This window comes from Mus caroli, chromosome 15, assembly GCF_900094665.2.
Source record: "Mus caroli chromosome 15, CAROLI_EIJ_v1.1, whole genome shotgun sequence".
NCBI lineage: Eukaryota > Metazoa > Chordata > Mammalia > Rodentia > Muridae > Mus > Mus caroli.
In genome coordinates this window covers 57,861,800-57,876,635 of record NC_034584.1, presented here as the reverse complement: position 1 = coordinate 57,876,635, position 14,836 = coordinate 57,861,800, and the positions used below count along the sequence as shown (strand labels likewise).

The window sequence follows — 14,836 nt, the reverse complement described above, 5'->3', positions numbered from 1 at the left end:
AAACTTTATATGCCCCAATATAGGGGAATGCCAGGGCCAAAAGAATGGGAATGGGTGGGTAGGGAAGTGGGGGGCGCTATGGGGGACTTTTGGGATAACATTGGAAATGTAATTGAGGAAAATATGTAATAAAAATATTAAAAATTTAAAAAAAAGTAAAGTTTATAGTTGAATTAAGGTTCTTCATTTTAAACCTGGAAGTTGAAATAAAAATTGAGAGTGTATCACTAGATGTCACTATAGGAAAGATGTCACACATGTATGCTGTAGCTGAAGCAATGCAAGAGTGCAATTTTATAAATAAACTCACTTTACATGAGACATACATTGTGAGACACACAGAATAAAAAAGCCAGCTTCCTCAGTTTTAGTTATTTTACCATACTAAAATTTTGATCTTGGCATATGCCTTTAATAAATCATGGTGATAGTATAATCTGCTATAGTGAACACTTAGTACTTTATCGTGAGCTGTTATAATAAGAGATTGTCAGGGGGAAAAAGGAGAGATGCAGGGTGACCACTTAGTGATATTGAAATAATCTTAGCAAGAAGCAATGATGTCAAGGGCCAGGATAATGAAGCAGTAAGCCAGCCATAAGCTAGTGACAAAAAGTATATTGATAATGTCAGTGTATTAGATGCCTTTGACACAGTGATAGGTGGGACTTGAAAACTGGCAACATAGCTGTTAGTTGATAGCTTTGCCACACTAGTTAAGTAATGTGGCTTTGGCATAGAGTTTGGTGGGTTAGGTTTGACAGAATGGAAACTGGTAAGGAAGCAAAGCTGGTGAGCACAGAAAACGGCTTTTAAGGAATGTTCCTGCAAAGAAGAAACAGGGAGTAATATGGGAGCTAGGGAAGAAAGAGAATAATAATAATAATAATACACTTTCGTTTTATTTTAAGAGAGGAGAAATAAATACATGTATCCTGATAGGAGAATACACAAAAAGAAAAACTATAAAATAGGAAGGAAACTTGGGGAAATGTATTATACTAAGTGAAAGCATGGGGCTGGAACAATGGCTCAGAGGTTAAGAGCACTGAGGTCAACCACATGTGGCGCACAACCATCTGTAATGAGATCTGATGCCCTTCCTCTTCTGGCACATGGGGGGTATACATGCAGATAGAGCACTCATATATTAAGTAAATAAATCTTTAAAAAAAAAGAAATTATGAGTATAAACCTAGTCAAATACTTTGGAAGTTGAAATATGATAGTTGCCTTTTAAATTTTCTCAGGAAGCAAGTTTCAGTGGCCTTGACAGGGAAAGCTTCATTGTAGTGGTAGATGTTAAGAGGAGGCAGATAGGAATGGATTAGAAGTTGAAAAAGTGGAGAAGACTGATGGTAGACAGTACTGTTTATATTTACCAACTGAGGTGTAAAGAAGATAGGGAACATGGTGCAGTAGTGGAGCAGGTAGGAGGTTCTGAGCTATGCAGAGCCAGTGTTTGGAAGGAGAGTTGCTTAGGAATAGGTGCAAAGAGAGGACCATGAGGTTACTAGTACAGCAGGTGGACATGGACAGCTTTGCCTCATTTTAGAAGTCCTCACCTTAAAGTGTGGAAAGAAAGGCTAGAAAATTGAACTAAGAACATTTATTCCAATATTAAAACTTATGATGTCCCAAAGTGTGTATATTCAGGTATTGGTGCATAGGTATGAATACTTATGAGTGTACATGGGGAATCGGGCGATATTGAGTGTCGTCCAGTATCCCCCACTTAGTTTTGACAGTCTCTCAACATGAACCATCTGAAGTTTACCTTGTTAGGCCTGCAAACTCTTGGCTCCACTGGCTCTGTTCCTTCAATAATGGGTTATAGGCTAGAAATGTTTGCATTTTGTATGTGAAAGATGGAGTAAGGTAATTTCTTGCATGGGAGAATGGTGGGAGGTCTGAGGAGATTTTTTTTAATGCATGGAATTATCCTTGGTGTAGCTATTCAGAGCATGTTTTGGTATTTATGGTCATGTATTTGAAAGCTACAGCTGTCGACCAGGAGTTACTTGTGCCTCCTGAGAAACACTTGTCACTATTTGGAGACACCCTTAGCTGTCAGTGAATATAGACATCGGGCAACAGTTGTGGTAGATCAGTCATTCTCTCCCAGAGACACTTTTGCCCTAAGGGGACATTTGTGGGACATTTTTTGATTACCACATGGTTTTATGAGCATATGCAGTTTTACTGATTTCTAGTGGGTTGAGAATCAGGATACTGTTAAATATGCCACTGTGTGAAGTAGCCCTCAGTAACAAAAGAATTATGTAGCCAGGTGATGCCAACATTGAGTAATACCAGATAAGCAATCATATTCAAAGTAAGCATTTATATTGGGGTAAAAGACAAGAAATCCTACTGTGGAATGAGTAGGTTAAGACCACCAGGTATATTGCAGTGGTGAAGAGTATAGGCCTGTATTAGGGCATGATCTCAAGAAAGCAGCATAGTTATAGAAGGGGATTAGGGCGTGATCTCTGGAAACCAGCAGATTTATAGAAGGGGATGTTGGAAAACAAACTTAGCCAGTACCAACATTTTTCCTGCAGGTGACATGGTGCACATATTGCTCCCTTCTTTCTCCCTCCTATATTGTGATGGTGGTATGCCAGGAAGACTGCTTTTAAAATGCCATTTGGCAACATTCTTGACACAAATGGGCTAAAAATAGGCCTTATTCTACTTAGACCTTTGAAATCCATTGATAAGTTGGAGGCCTTTCCTTCCCTGATGCTGTGATAAAACATCAAGGCCAAGGCAGCTTACACAGAGGGGTTCATTTGGGTTTATGGTTCTTGAGGATTAGGAGTTCATCATGGCAAGGGAAGCATGTTAGCACAAGCTGGAGCAAGATGCTGAGGGCTCATATCTTGGATTGAAAGTAAAAAGCATACTGGGACTGTTATGTGACTTTTAGACCTCTAAGCCTACCCTCAGTGACATACTTCCTCTTGTAAAAGCATACCTCTTAAGCCTATCCAAACAGCTCTGTCAGCTATAGAACAAGTATTCAAATAGCTAAGCCTGTTGGGAACATTCTCATGCAAACTCCCACTACTGTTTGTGTCAAAAGGAATAAGGCCACTTTTTACTCCTCTTTCCTCTTCCTCCTGACCAGTTTGAGGTAATTTGGATTTGATGATTTAAGGAAAATGATTCCTTTTCTTGGATATGAAAGCTTGGTATAAGGCTATCTCAGTCTACATAGTGAATTCCAGGTACGAAGACTACATAATGAAACTCTCTCTCTCTCAAAAAAGAGCTTGTTTTGTTTTGTTTTGTTTTGTGTTTTTGGTTTTTCGAGACAGGGTTTCTCTGTGTAGCTCTGGCGGTCCTGAAACTTACTCTAGATCAGGCTGGTCTCAAACTCAGAAATCCACCTGCCTCTGCCTCCCAAGTGCTGGGATTAAAGGCGTGCGCCATCACTGCCCACCTCAAAAAGAGCTTGGTATTAAACTTTTTACAATGTATAAGATAATTACAGTGATAACTATTAGATGTTTTCTTCTAACTTACTGAATCCACTTTCATGAAACATTGTACAAAGCAGAATGTTGAAAATTCTATTGAACATGACATATAGTGTAATAAAAATAGTATAGATTAAAAAGTAGAGCTGGGGATGTGGTTCAGTTGGCAAAATGCTTGCCTTTAAAGGTCAGTTTGACTCCCTAAAGTTCACTTAAAAGCTGGTTGTAAAGTATGCACCTGTTATTTGAGCACTGAGGAAGAAGAGAGAGAGAGGTTCAGTGGCCAGCCAGCCTTGCTGAATCATAAGCTCTGGGTTCAGTGGGTTCCCTGTCTCAAACAAACAACAAAACCCAGTGTAGAAAGCTGTTGGAGAAAACACTTGTCACCAACCTTTGGCCTCCACATATACACACATGTGTACACAGACATGTACAAGTATACTACTAAAGAAGAGGAGGGGATGATTTGGAAGAAATATTATCTAAAAGAAGTAGAACCAATTTAGTACTTAGTATAGTTTAGCATTTTATACAAGATATTTTTGCCTTACTGACTTTGGCCTCTAATAAGAAACTGTTAACCCCTGTATACTTATATCCTCACTGGGAAGCTGACAGGGACACAAACCAGTGTTGAAGAATAGGTAGGAATCAGGCCAGGCACTAAAGTTCTAGTTCTCTTAGGGTTTTGAATGGGAGTGAGCAATAAGGTATCTTTTGTTCCTTGGTGGAAATATCATTACTTTTAAATATTTGTATCATATAAATATTGTCTGTGAAGTTTAGCAAAGGAAAAGGAATATTGTAGTCAGAGGGAAGAGGGTTCTGAGCAGTCCTGACAGTATTCTTTGTTTGAGGTTGCTGTTGTGCTCTAGCTTCTAGGTTTGAGCCCGGTTTCCTGACAACACCTTTCACTTTCACAGAGCAAAGGCAAATCCTTGGGCAAGATTTATGCCAGTGTTTTTTTCATTACATTTTGTCTGCAAACTTACTAAGTTGTAACAGTAGCTTGTTCTGTATGTGGTGTTTACTGGGTTAACTTTTCAGTTCCATGTCATGCATACAGCCGAACACTCAGTTAAGAGTTGATAATAAAGTTTTGGTGAGTCTTAGAGGAGAAAAAGGTATTGTGGTTTGTATAGTAATTTTCTTAAGCAGATAATTAATTGATAACCTTCTTCAGTCTAATGGTTAAAAGTAGTTTAGATACTGTCTTCTTTGTATTTCTAATAGGATTTGATTTAACTTGAAGGACAAAACTTTCATTAATTTAAAAATAATGGTCTGGATATTTAAATATTTGAAAAACACTGCTGTTAATTTAAGCTTAGAATATGTACCTCAGAAGTCTTTAAAAAGAACATTAGCTTAGCTTTTAATCAAGTATAAATATTGGAACTTATATGTAAAAATATCTTTTCCCCATCTTGCTTATATAACTTTTTTACTGTGTGAAACCAGGGGGACAAGAGCTATAAACTCAGCTGAGTGAACCTTTGTTGTTCAAGTTACCAATGTGAGAACCATGTGAACCTGCACCTGTTGGCATCTATGAGCAAACCAGCCTTGCTGAGCCCCAGGCCTCTACTTCAGCCTTTTACTGGAACTAAATGATGTTGCCATTTTTATTTTTAGGTTTGCTGGCATGGGTAATCTCATTAAGGTGCTAACCAGGGACATAGACCACAATGCAGCACATTTTTTCTTGGACTTTGAAAGTAAGTCTCCTTAGCCCTTCACAGCTGGTGCATAATGGTAAAGGTGGAAGATTAATTATACTCACACCACAGTGAAGGCCAGCCAGAATATTTGTTAATTAAATATGGGGAATCAAACAAAGGTTGCATGACTTTTTTTCCCTTAATTGTAGGCAAACATCACCATCATATGTATAATTCTTTAGTTTCTCATTTGCTAAAATCATGTTGAGTCTGTAGCCAGTGGTGTCCTTTCATTAGTCCATGAAGCAAGTAGCCTTATGATGAATATTCTAATAGTATGCTTTAGTGACTATGCCTAAGGCTGTCCACTTATCATCCTGTAATAATCTGCTCTAAGAAATAAAATCTGTGCTGCATATCTAAAATGAATACTTTTAATAGCTTCCACAAATTTTCAAATCAGATTTGGTGAGAAATGCCTGCTTTATTCATTGGCATAAAGGAAGTAATTTTTACATTTTAAAATGAGATGTGAAGGTGAGCTTTGGCCAAACCTTAATATTTGGCCCTTAAATTACTGTTTCACTGCTATGCTTGGAAAGTTTCATGTGAATAATTCTTGATTGGAATTTTTTTTTCAGAATATTAGCACTATTGGAATACTTAAAGAATTTTTCATTATAAGGCCATTAATGAAACTTGTCTTGGGAGAATTTTGAGAAGAATTAGAGCAACAGTTGTACCATTATGTACAGGAAAAACCATATTTCACCTCTAGGTCCTACACATCAACACCTTGAGAACCCGGTTTGCTGTCTGCCAGAGCACAGTCTGGGTAACCTGAAGGATGAATTCATGGCCTAATGAACATTTTCCCTGTTACTATTTTTTCTTTAAGTCAATTTCAGATGTTCTTTTTATAAAGGGATATTTTCTCTTTCTCATTCTTGTCTTGACAGGTACCTTAACATGGGGAATCTTCTTAAAGTTTTGACATGCACAGACCTTGAGCAGGGGCCAAATTTTTTCCTTGATTTTGAAAGTGAGAAGATGATTTTATATCTATTTCTCTTTGCCTGCAGTAGACTGCGTTTGTCTTGCACTAATGAATGTTTCCACTTTGCCATCTTTTTAACTGCTTTGCATGACTGAGCTATGAATTGTTTGATTAAAACTTTTGGTGCCTTCTAGAACTGAATCATTTTATAGAGTAAATTATAGTAGTAAAGTGTTTCTTTGAATTTCCAAGAGATTGTGTCCCTTAATTGGCAATTATTTTATTATTAAAGCCCTATAATAATGAAAACACGAAAAAAAATTAAGGAAAAAAAACACTACCTCCAAATCTGTTAATAAAAGCAGTATTTGAGAGAACATTGTATTACAGTTGAGAAAAAAAAATGGAGCAGGTTTTGTTTATTCCTTCTGCGTATATAAAGTATTTTAAGCTTGGATCAGTTCATGATGGCTATTCAGAGCTCAGTCATTTGGGCATACTATTCAAAGGTAAGTGTGAACCTAAATTGTATAATTCTTATAACTTAAGAAGTTAAAATGATTTTGTACATTTCAGGAGTTCATTTTATCCTGACTCTGAGTAAAAAGAAAAATAACAGGTTCACAGACCTTTAAGTAATTTGCCTTGTATCTATCTGTTCTGTGTTGCATGACTTGTGTATTGTGGTCTGAGAGCGACAGGTAAGTGCCACTGAGCTCTGTGCATGCTCTGCTTTGGCTTTTGGCTGTCAATATTGCTTCAGCTTGTCTGATTGTTAAATTGAGAAAAATGATTTTAAATTGATGTTATAGTGTGAATGTTGCTCTTTTAACAGATAATTAGAAAATTGTTAGGAAAGGGTGAAGAGATATTTATAAATCACGTGTTTTGTTATATTTGAACAGATTTTTAAGTACTTTAATTTTAGATTTTTTTGATTTTGAAAAGCAAATAACTTGAAAAGAGAGTCATTTGTTTTTCACCTTCAACTTAGTTTTTATATAGTTCATTCTATTTTATGGCCGTTTCCACAATTTGTCCTTTAAGCCAGGGTAACGATTGATACATACATACATACATACATACATACATACATACATACATGCATATTTTCATTTCGTAGAATAGTACAAAAATCTGTTACAGTCTGGGTGCTGTATGTAGGCTAATAAAGGAGGAAGGCCAAAATCAAGGCCATTAAAATTGTTGAGATTTTAGGGAAAGTGCACCAGATGAACATTAGTTTTCTTGACCCTTCTCAACAATTAGACAGTGCTGTTCTAAGTGCATGTTCAGCATGGATTTTAATCAGCTTGAGGATGTTGAGCAGACTGCTGACTTCAAGAATGTTCTTCCAGATGAGGCAACTTACATTAAAGCTGTATTAGTTTATTTGCTCTGTTTGAAACTTGGTCCTCTATATTTTTCCGCTCTTCTGTCTTCTTTTTTCTTTGTCCCAAATGTCTTACATTTGCAGAATCTTGGCTTTGATATAGTCAAGATCTTGTTCAAGACTTGGCACTTGATCTTTTTATAAAGCTAGCATTCTGTGTTGTTAAAGTATCAACCATAATTTAAATATAGAACTTGAAAAGATTACTAGATCCTGGCTTTCAGGGCTGGGATAGGGGCATTTGCATCATTATCTTCACATTTTAAATACCTAATATAGTGGTAGGGAAAGGTTCAAGTCATATTAACAAAAATAGTCAATAATGTAGAACCTTTGAAAAAATGTGAACCTTTGAAAGTAAACTTTTAAGAAAAGCTAATATTAAAAAAATAGTTGTGTAAAACTATGTGTGAATCTTTAAAAGCAAACTTTTAAGAAGTGCTAATATTAAAAAATGTGTTTTTCCTTCATTATATTTGTGTACACATGTGTGTGGTGCTGGTATATACCAGAAGAGGGTGTCAGCTCCCCCTGGAACTGGAGTTTGCAGGTTGTACTGAGCTGCCATGTGGATGCTGGGAATTGAACTTGGGTCCACTGGAAGAGCAGTAAGTGCTCTTAACCACTGAGTCAACTCTCCAGCTTAAAACATTTTAAATGATACTTGTTGCTTTTTGGATGCAATATAGAACTTTTGCTTTGCTACTTGCTAGTATACCATAAAAGAGCCCTCAGTGAAGACACACTGTACCAGGCTAGAATTTGATCCTAACTTAGAATTCAGATGCTGAGGTATGTTTTCTTGTGGGATCTTAATTTTATCTTATACTTTTTTTGTTTTTTTGTTTTGTTTTTGTTTTTTGTTTTTATATATTTTCCTCTTTTTAAAGAAATACCCAGTTTTGAATTTGGGAACTTTATTGTTAAACTTCCATAAAGACCATTAGATAACTCCTCTTTAACTGGTAACTATTATGTACCAGATCCGCCAATTCTTTTTTGCTGTTTTAATACAGCCACATTATTTGATTAAAGTAGTTAGAGCTATCATATTTTTCTAGATATGGAATAATATTCAGGCCACCAAAGTAATTTAGAGCTATTATTCTAGTCATCCTTATTGGTTGGACCCAGCTTCGCATACCTTCAGAGTTGAGCTATTACAAACATAATTTTGTATATAATCTCTGAGGACACTGGAAAGAAGCAGCCACATGCACAGTGGTGTTAAGACAGATGCCATTCTATGTTTAGCCTTTTGGGCATCAGAATGTATCAAATTATATAATCTCGTGCATTTTAAACATAATTTGTGGTACTTAATAATTTATTATATAAATGAAAACTGTTGAAGTCATTATTCCCTTAACCCATACCTCCTTTACAGGTTTACACTTTAGTCCATGTACACTTAGAGCTAGCTTCTTGCATACTAGCCAGTAAGCTAGATAGGCAAAGGCTGTTGTTTGACTGCTGCTGTGGGGACCTTAGCAGTAGTGACTAGTATAGAGAGAAGTGAAGAATCACATACTTACTCTCATTTACATGCTTACATTTAGGATGTAGATTAGAAGGTAAGAGCTGCTAGAATTGGGTAACTACTGCTCAGTTAGGAAGGTGACTGTGGACAGAAGCAGCAACATGCACAGTGTTTTTAAGACGAATACCATTTTGTGCTCAGCAAAACATATTCTTTAAATACAGGAATTTCTCTTAAGTTCTCTTAAGATAATAAGTTCAGAATTGTTTCATGATACTTGGCAGCAGATATACTACTGACAGCATACTTTAAAATAGCCTACTAAAATGGCAGCATTGTATAGCTACTTCTAAGTCTTTAGAGTTACCTACTGTCGAAGTGGTTAATAGCTCATTCTAATAAGTCTTTAGCAACTGTTATGCCAGTGGTTCACACAATTCTGGTTTGTAGAACAGAAGAGGAACTTGGCTTTATGCCATTTCTCAGCCTAGGCTCCTAGTATTTGTTAAACTTGATTTATGTATATTATATCAAAGCAAATCAAAATAGAGTTTTTATAAAAATGGTTATAGGTGAGAAACAGAATCTTCTTTTTCTGCTTGTCTGGAGTGCCTTCCCATTACGTCATGCATTCTTTCTTCCCAAATCTTTTGTGTTGCCTGTCTTCCCTCTTTAAAAAAAAAAATTAGTACTTACTTTTAAGGCTAACTTTATTTATTTATTTTTTCAGTTAATCTCTTGCACATTTTCAATACCTTTTGCCTTATTCTAGGAAAAGTCTGCAAGATGCTGAGCTTATGTTCTGTGCCAGTAGGGTACAATATGCGTTTTGGTTCCTGACTTGATGGAACTTAGGTAGATAGGCTTTAAGTATTTACTGAGTAAATGATCGTAAGGTTGGAGCTGAAAGCTCATATATCACAATTGTAATTTTTATGTTGATCCCTTCTATTTCTCCTTTCATATTTAAAAAAACCCTACTGTCTCCTATTTTAGTGATTATTTTCAGTGATTCTTGGCTAGTATTTTTGAGGAAATTCTTCTACCTGGTAGGGAATTGGTATGATATGACTAATATATTTATTTTTGCCTTCAAACATTAAGAGCAATTGGAACATATCTTAGTTTCCATTTAATAGAATATACATTTGAGTCTGCTGAGCACTGAATATGTCTTCTCTCAGTAGATACATTGTTTATATTCAAATGAGTATGTCAGACTCTGTGGTTTGCTTTCCTTGGAAAAATAAAGCTATGAAAAATCAAAGTGACAAGTCTTGGTTGCATTATATAGAAAATGCCATTTTTTTTTAAGCAATGCTTTATTTTAGTCTTTTTCTTCCTCCCTAGTATTTCACCCTTTGCATGATTTGCTTTCAGTAAAGCAGTGCTTTCTTGTCTGCTCTTTCTGTCTGTCTTCATTTCTACAGCAGTCTTCAGCAGCTTTCAAAATTATAAATGTGACTTTCCTGTGACAGTCTAAAAGATGTTTGATCAGTGTGGTGCTGGGTGTTTTTCCCTCTTAGGGAAACTCGAATCTTCTCCTTTATTTTAAATTTCTTGGTACTCATTAAACCTTTACTAGTTATTAACTACTTACAAGGTCTCTTTAAATTTCCTGGATAATGTTTCCTTTATGTAAACTCAGTGTCACATTTTTATGTTACTAGCCTAGTGACCACACCCAAAATACATATTTTAGTCTTCAAATGATACAAATGCCTTCTGTATATACTGGATAAAAATACTGTCCTTTGTCATGAAATCCCACGTCATAATTTGAAACTATGTGTCTATTGATGTTGTGTCTGTAGTCCCACACTCCACATGAGAAAGAACTGAACTTTGATTTTTGCATGTACAAAGTATTTCTCTATGCTGCATCTGGTGTAAGTATAAAAGTCATGGGTGTGCTTTTCATTTTTTATTTATTTATTTTTTAAGTGGTGTGCCTAATCATTGCTTTGAAAATATGGTCTGGCTATATATGGAAACAGTACTGCTTTAAAATGACAACCTGATATTTATAAATCTAGACATTTATCCACAATTCAGTATTTGCTCTTAGTAGAACGTTTGTAACTTTGAACACCATCTTTTAATATTTCTAGTGGCTACTCTTTTAATTATTGTATTTTTATTTTTAAAGAGTAATTAAGGGAACAAATATCTAAACACATTTTTAAAGTTAGCTTTCCACACTAATGTTTTCATACTGTTTCTGTAGTGCTGTCTTATGTATATTAAATTTAAACTTGGGTACTGTAATTGTTCATTTTAAATGTGTTGTGTATTATTGACTAGTTGGCAGATAATAGGGGAAATTGAACCATTACTTACACCAAACATAAAATATAGAATTTAAGATGTTTTTATATTTAGTCTCATGTGTGAAAGAAAATTTTCTTTTTTAATTTTCAAAGTAAAGGAACAAAGAGGTAGAAAGCCTAGCAAGCAAGATAAACAGTGAGTCTGGCCAGAAATACTCTGAACTCATCTTTTAAATTTGGACTATCTCTCTCTCTCCCCTAAAGATAACATGTTAGCATGGAAGAATCATGCCAGCATAGTTCTTCCATAAGGCATTATTTTACATACTCTCTACCTTATTTGTAGTATTTATTGAGTGTACTCTAGTTGGAAAGACTCATGAAAAACGCTTTGCTTGAACAGTCCACTTTTTTTGTCTCAAAATAGAAAGGAGAATATTTAAAAAATTTACCCTTAGAGGAAACAAATGACCATGCTATTAAAAATGAGATTTCTGTTACCTTTTATCTAGCAAAAAGAAACCCAAATTTTGTCACCTTTCAACATATGTTTTCTAGTTAGCAACACCGGTAATAAAGATGCCCGTATGGTTTTACCCCAGTTTTTATAACTGTAATTACTACTTCGTTTTCTTCCTCCTCGATCCTAGATATGTAAAAAGTCATTTTTTGTTTTGTCATTTCAGAATTCCAGCAGTGATCATGCAGCTTAAAGTATCCGTCCTCAGCTGTTCAGGAGTTTTATAGTGGTTTTGTAGTTTGAACTCCTGCATAGGATCCTTGGCCCTCATACTCACCAAGAGAGACATTCAGTGACAGTGCCATAGGCTTTGTCTTAAGCACTTTGTCCTCTCTCATAACCTCATATGATCCCAGTTGTTAAGACATTTTTAAAATGTCCCCTAGCAACCTCAGTTATTAAAGCTAAAATGAATTGTGTAGGAAAATAAAGGAAAATGAAGTGGCTTTAAATTGTAGATGAACAAGATACTTTAATAGATAGACTTCATTTCTATTGCATTAAAATAAAATAGTGATGCTTCATTTGTTTTGTTAGTGACAGTGAGGGATGCAGTACATATCAGACACTGATATGCTTTTTTGTGATCCCAGCATTCAGACTGAGGCAGAAGATTTACAAGTTTAAGGGCAGCCTGGGGTACATAATATGTTAAAAGCCAGTGTGGGCTATGTAGTGAGACGATTTTTAAAAAACCAAAACTGTAAGTAGTACCAGTCTAAATTTTAATTAGAATTCTCAGATTGGTTCAATATACCACAATAATTTGTAAATTAAATTAACATTATATAATAGCATTTATTTTTCTCTTGCTTCTTTATAGTTTGTATAAATTTGAAATTTAGTTTAAATGTGTCTTCTAAAAGTATAAAATTTATATTGAATAAAATCTACCTCTTCTTTGGAAATTGAGTTGTTAATTGTTTTTAGTTCATACATGTATTAAAATATTCATGCCACTGTAAATTTTCTTGTGCTTTCATGCTGTTTAGATGCCCAGCCTACAGAGTCTGAGAAGGAAATATATAATCAGGTGAATGTAGTGTTAAAAGATGCAGAAGGCATCTTGGAGGATTTGCAGTCATACAGAGGAGCTGGCCACGAAATACGAGAGGTAAAGTTTATAATTTTTATAGGCATTTTATCAGTAAAGGCCAATTGACTATTTGTCACCTTGGCTTACTTTCTAATGTTTTCTGGGCTTGTCTTGGGAAGTGTTATATTTGAAAGACTACTTGACATTATTTCAGAACCGGTTACAGAACTGCATGGACAGAGAGGTATTACAAAGGGGCAGTGCTACCTACTTGTATGTTACTTAATAGGAGTTATAGTCACACATGACAATTAGGTTTTCCTTTGGGGACTATTTAGTTATGCTTTCCTCTTGTGGAGGAAGAGTATTGCTTTCTGGCTCCCTTCCCCAGCACCCTCCCACCTCCTGCTCTATTTTTCAATTCCTAAGCTTCCTAGGAGAATGTGAAACCATCCAAGATAGTTCTTCCACCTCTAACCTCTCCCCACCTGCCTCTTCTCTAATAGTCTTATGCTACATGGAAAGTGTGAAGAGAGGTGTCTCTCTACCTCTGTTCTAGTCTCTGAATTAACCTCCCTTTTATATTTCTATTTTTCAGAAACTGAAACTTCCCTGCTTCTTTCTACTTTTTTTCTCAAGTTCCAGTCTAGAACTTTATTCTTTCACTATGTTTTCTCTTAATTCTACCTTTATTTTCTTTTCTTTCCTCTGAATGTACTCTGATACAGTGCTCAAACTCTCTTGCCTTTAGACCTGGATTTCTCATCACATTTCTTGAAGGCATTGTCTATCGATGCTTTGTTCCTGCCCTCCTTGTTTCTGTTACTCTCAGTAGCAAGTAGTTCAGAGGTCATCAACGACCACTCTTTTGGGCTCCCAGTCGAACGTCTGCAGTAGTAGCACCTCAGAGTAAAGTGGAGAAAGGAGAGGATGCTGTGGTTACTCATTAGCTCTTTTGTGTGAGGGGGGAGGGACACTGAAATGACTTGCAGACTTTTCCTGTGTGTGACCAAGCTGTCTTGCAGAGCAATCTCACCCTTGCTTTAGTGTGGAATGCTCTTCCTTCCTTCCCTTCACATGTCAGTAACCTACTTCCCCTTACTGTGTTCCTAGTACTTTACACGTGTGTCTTTTATGTACTCATGCGCCTCAAAAAAGTGATGACCTGCTGTTTATGTCTGTACCACTCACTCGCCAAGCTCCAGTGTTAAATCACCCTGGGTTCTTACATACTCAGTACCAAGCAAGGTGAAAACCCTTGAGGAAATAAATACTGAAGGTGTGGACTAAACTTCTGCTATCATTCTAAATCTTAACGTTTTTGTAAGTGAATGACTGTGACTTTTACTATGAAATCAGATACTGACAACACTTAAATATAATTTGAAAACTCAGACATGGAAGCAAAACAAAATAGCTTCATTAACTACTCAGTATATCTTTCCTTATAAGTCACAAGATTTCAGAGATTATTTTAAAATGAGTTTGATGTTATCTTCATGTTGATTAAATATAGATGAAATCTTATCACTTAATGTACTCACTAGTAAGTGGATATTAGCCAAAAAAAAAAAAAAAGTACAGAATACCCAAGATACAGTCCACAGAACACGATGAAGTGCCCAAGTGAAGTCTTCTCAGTCCCACTTGAGAAAGAGATAAGAAAGCAGTCACAAGTGGGGAGGCCGGGAGTGAGGGACCTGGGAGGGAAAGTGGATGGGGGTGGGGAGAGAACCTGATCTGGTATTGGGTGAGGGAAAAGGACTGAAGCCCTGAGGACCAGCAGAAAGAATGGAGATGGGCAACCTTGGGAAGTAGGAGTTTTGGGGGATTCCCCCCCTCCAGAATGCATCAGAGACCTGGGAGGTGAGAGACTCTCAGGACTCAGAGGTAGGGATCTTAGTTGAAATGCCCAACAGTAAGGAGAGGGAACTTATAGAGCCCATCTTTTTTTTTTTTTTTTCAATTACTTATAGTAAATGAAGAAAAAAATC

General features: G+C 36.0%; 1 protein-coding gene across 5 annotated transcripts in view; it reads left to right on the top strand.

Moving 5' to 3' along the window:
* Fam49b (family with sequence similarity 49 member B) overlaps positions 1–14,836 on the top strand; it is a 130,851-nt gene that overhangs the window by 99,086 nt on the left and 16,929 nt on the right. For 2 of the 5 annotated variants that reach the window (XM_021183989.2, XM_029469393.1), the window contains 2 exons: positions 5,121–5,203; positions 12,799–12,920. In XM_021183989.2, the coding sequence (XP_021039648.1) occupies positions 5,131–5,203; positions 12,799–12,920 (195 nt within the window). In that variant the 5' untranslated portion in view covers positions 5,121–5,130. Of the gene's footprint in view, positions 1–5,118; positions 5,204–6,105; positions 6,189–12,798; positions 12,921–14,836 lie in introns of those variants that run through there. The other 3 variants (XM_029469390.1, XM_029469391.1, XM_029469392.1) reach the window with 2 other exon arrangements.